At 37.7% G+C, this 4,511-nt stretch overlaps 1 protein-coding gene across 1 annotated transcript; it reads right to left on the reverse strand.

Moving 5' to 3' along the window:
• Positions 1–2,338: 2,338 nt before the first annotated feature.
• LOC105778546 (6,7,8-trihydroxycoumarin synthase) lies at positions 2,339–4,289 on the reverse strand. The gene is made up of 2 exons (XM_012602268.2): positions 3,345–4,289; positions 2,339–3,234 (listed from the first exon to the last, which is right to left on the reverse strand). The coding sequence occupies exons 1-2, from the start codon at positions 4,242–4,244 to the stop codon at positions 2,623–2,625; spliced, it is 1,512 nt and encodes a 503-aa protein (XP_012457722.1). The 5' UTR covers positions 4,245–4,289; the 3' UTR covers positions 2,339–2,622.
• Between the last annotated feature and the right edge of the window lie 222 nt (positions 4,290–4,511).

Below are 4,511 nucleotides of genomic sequence, written 5' to 3' on the forward strand. Positions count from 1 at the left end.
TACGGATCAGCCCCTTCTTCTTGCGCCAAAGATCTTACCATTTCCCAGTTCGTGTTTCTAGAAAAACCTTTGTTTGCGTAAAACTGTCATTTTCATAAATCGTTTCAACAACAATAAAGGATAGAAACCAATCAAAACCAAAACCAACAGTTAAAACCATACAGTCCAGAGAGTCCCAAAAATTACAACTTTCAAATAAATCCAAAATTTTAAAAATACCGAAACTTAAAGGCAGTTTTATCTAGTGGTCACCGCTGAGCCGTCATCGAACCAACCTACCTAAGTCCAAGGGTTACCTGTACATAACAGACAAATAGATGTGAGTTTTCATAAACTCAATGTGTAACCCAACAGAGATAGTCATGAAACATACAGAGAATCACATGTGCAGACAGATACAGATTTGGACCTAAGTCCTTAACAGATACAGATATCAGAATCAAATAAATAGAACAGATAAATAGAATCTTATCCCATCCTCTACACACCATCTCTGACCATCTCATCACACCATGTGAGGTTAAAAACACCCACCCATCCCTACACACCATATAGTGTCGATGCGACACATAACAGAATAATATGCAGTCAAGCTGCCAAAATATAGGCGAAAGGTCACCGTACAGATCATTTCCTTCGCATATACAACTCCCACCCCAAACACAGATACAAAATTAATAGATTTAACATGCTTAACATGCTCGTATACAGATAACATAATACTTACACAACTCCCACCCCAAACACAGATACAGAATTAATAGATTTAACATGCTTAACATGCTCGTATACAGATAACATAATATTTAAATAGTACGATCAGACATACATATTCAATTTTTTACTCAGATCAGACTATCAGAATATCAGATCACATGAAAAAGGGTTTGATTAGCCCTTACCGACCTTATGGTAGGCTCACAGTCGATCGGATCAACCCGTGAAACCTTAGGAAAAATTCTAGAATCTTAGGCCCACACGACTAGATTGGCCTTAACTGTGTGGCCCACACGGCCTGGCCCAAAACCCACATGCCTGTGTGGCATGTCCATGTGGGCCCATACGCCCAACCTGGCCTAGCCCGTGTGGCCCACATGGCCACACCTTTGCCGTCACACTGCTGTGTCTCACACACGGCCTCACCTTCGACAGTCACACAGCCGTGTGTCGCACAAGGCCAGCCACACGCCCGTGTGGCATCGACAGACCAAATTTTTGGCTTTCGTCGAACCTCATTTTCTCGTGTTTTAGGTACACACCTAGTATGGTTTTGATACGAAAGCAATCTCGAGCCCTTTCAAACCTAAAAACTAGTACCCCAAACACCGATTTAGCAACCAAAATACAAATTCACGATAGGAATTCAACAATGCCCAAGAACTCACCGTCGATGATAAACCCCCATTAACATGTACTAAGCCGTTGAAGTGTAATTTTTCGCCTCACATCCTTCACCTAATCACAGATTTCATCGATTAATCACCAATTAATGGCTACCATTTAACATCGCTAACATCTCACAAACCAAACGTTAACGACAAACGAAGTTCTACTTACCAAGCTGATTAAAGAACTTGACAATTCCAGTAGCATGATTGAATGACAGGCTCACAAACAAAATCGAAGAAGAACGAAGCAAAGATTTATAGAGAAGGGGAAAAATGTCAGTAAGGGAAAAGAAGGGAAAAGACAACTTCAGAAAATTGAAGAAACTAACGTCAGAGGGAATTTGGGAAGAGAGAGAAAAATAATAAAAAATTAAAAACAAAAAACAAATAGAATCCCACAATCCCCCAAATTTAGGCATAATCTCCTACTAACCCAATTCCAACTACCCACTCTCTTATCCACTTACACTGACTTCCAAACACATCCAAACTTTCTTAGACAACTGAGACAAAAATTAATATTTACGCTCACACAAGGATTCGAACACACGACCTCCAGCAAGCTAACTTCGATATGAGTTTACAAACAATATAACATAAGCCTACTCAGCAGGAATAAGGCTAGGATAAAAAAATAATAGAATTTGCCAAAAGTAATACTTAAACCTAAGGCCTCATATACACACGCTCAGAACACCTAACCACTAAAGTAAATACATATTTTACGTCAAAATTTACAGAAACAGAAATAAATTATTTAGGGCGTTACATTACTCCTCTCCTCCAAAACTTCTTACTAGAAAACCTCCTACTTCAGTGGCCAAAATAAAAGTTTCTGTATCAAATTGCACATTGAAATAAAGTTCATGTATAAATTTAAAATTTATCCCTAAATTTTTATTCAAAAATATGTATATACCTACTAAATGAAATTAACTTACAGATTTAGATACTTACCAAACTTCATCAATTTTTTTTCTAATTTTCACACTTTCCTTCCATTCTTCATGTATTCAAATGAGATGGAAGCTTGACAAAGAGAGGGAATGCAATTGTGTACCCTCATTTACAAGTGACTCCACTAACTGAAATCTGAATTCAAACATAGCGGGTTCATTAAACTTGCATGGTGTTACTAAGACCTTTGATAAGCGTTTTAAGATATGGTTGAAACAGTACAAGGTGCGAGGTAGAGCAATTAAGCAGCAAATAAGTCACTATAAAGATACATCGATTAATCATAAATCTTCCTAGCCATAAGGATAAGATCATTTTTTTTTAGCACAGCAAGACCAGGTACGGCATCAAAGTCCAAATCTTCTTTATTCATCCCAGTTGGCATTTCCCAATCAAACTTGTAAAGAAGATTAGCAAGGGCAAGCTCTACTTCTGCAACTCCTATACGCATTCCTGGGCAAACCCTTCTACCCGCACCAAACGGTAAGAACTCAAAGTTCAGTCCTTTGTAGTCAATGGAGTTGCCAAGGAACCTTTCAGGGCAAAACTCTTCTGGGTTTTTCCAAACTTTGGGATCTCTTCCTATTGCCCATGCATTCACATACACTAAGGTTTTAGCAGGTATTTGATACCCACCTATGTTGCAGTTTCTGAGTGTTTCTCGTGGCAATAACATTGGAGCTGTTGGATGCAGTCTAAATGTTTCTTTTACAACAGCTTTTAGGTAAGTTAAAGCCTGAACGTCATCTTCATTTATAAATCCCTTTTTTCCAACCAAATCCCTTACTTCCGCTTGAGCTTTCTTCAAACATTTTGGGTTTTTCATCAGGGCACTCATGACCCAAATCACAGTGGCTGCGGTTGTGTTAGTTCCAGCAATAAACACGTTCTGCATAACAAAAAAAGTAAAAGAAAAAAAAAACCATGGTTATGTTATATATGTGCATAAAGTGTGAAGCTAATGATAAAAAAAAAAAAAAAAGGTGAAGATGAGATGACCATAAGAATAGCTTTTATATGATCTATGGTAAGATCAAATGGAAAATTACGATCCATCCTTATTCGTAGTAACACGTCAAGTAGGTCTTCTTCCTGTGGTACTAGCCTATTCGGATCGAGATGTTCATCAATGAGTTGTTGGTAGAAGGTATCAAGTTCTTTGAAAGCCTTTTCAAGACGAGTGAGAAACCCAGTGAATCTATCTACCCAACCCATGAAAGGAAAATAATCAGAGAAACTAAAGGATGACAACATGGCTTCACTTTCTTTGTGCACCTCATTGACCCTGCTTCTTTCAGCTCCATCATCGTATCTCTTTCCGAATCCTATTCTGCAAATTATTGAACGTGAAAGGCACATCATTGCCTCACTCAAGTTGACAGGCTGAGAATCAACCGATAATTGAAATATTTTTTCGACCAGGCGACCTACTTCGTCTTCTCGGATGGGACGATACTTTTGCACCCTGCTAAAGAGATGTACAACACAAAGTTTCCTCATCTCCTTCAAATAGTCCGTGTATGGTGAAAAAGCCAAATCCAAGGCGTTGTAAGATAATCTCGTAGCACCACGTAGTCTAGGCCTGCTGCAAAAGTCGAGGTCATGGGGTTTCAAAACCGCTTCAGCCATTTTTGCTGAAGAAACAACAAGGGTTGGCTTAAATCCAAATCGCAAGGACATAAGAGGACCATAGTTTTGAGAGAGTTTCCAAAGGAAAATATGAGGGAGGAGTGAGTTATCAAGCATCAGCATATGTAAGTGACCAATGAAGGGAAGACCTGGAGGGCCTGGGGGAAGATGATTAAAATTGCCATTGTTGTTAATGCTATGTTTTAGCAGGATTATGAAGAGGAAGAAGGGGAGAGCTAGAAGAAATATCATAAATAGTGCAATTGCCATTCTGTTCCACTCAATCTGTTTGAAACTTTAGGGAAAGATTTACAATTAGAATAGCATGTATTTAACTCTTTGGCTTTTCATGGGCATTGGTTTATGTGGTGGATTAGAAATCCATTTTACTAGTATTAAATTTTTATTAAGTTTGATGTCACTAAAATTATTAAAATATTTTTTATATATAAAAGAGTGATAAATATTAATATAATGGTATTTTTATATTTTTAATAAAATAAGAAAAACAGATGAATTTTAAGCATGACTATTTTA

This window comes from Gossypium raimondii, chromosome 10 (assembly GCF_025698545.1).
Source record: "Gossypium raimondii isolate GPD5lz chromosome 10, ASM2569854v1, whole genome shotgun sequence".
Lineage (NCBI taxonomy): Eukaryota > Viridiplantae > Streptophyta > Magnoliopsida > Malvales > Malvaceae > Gossypium > Gossypium raimondii.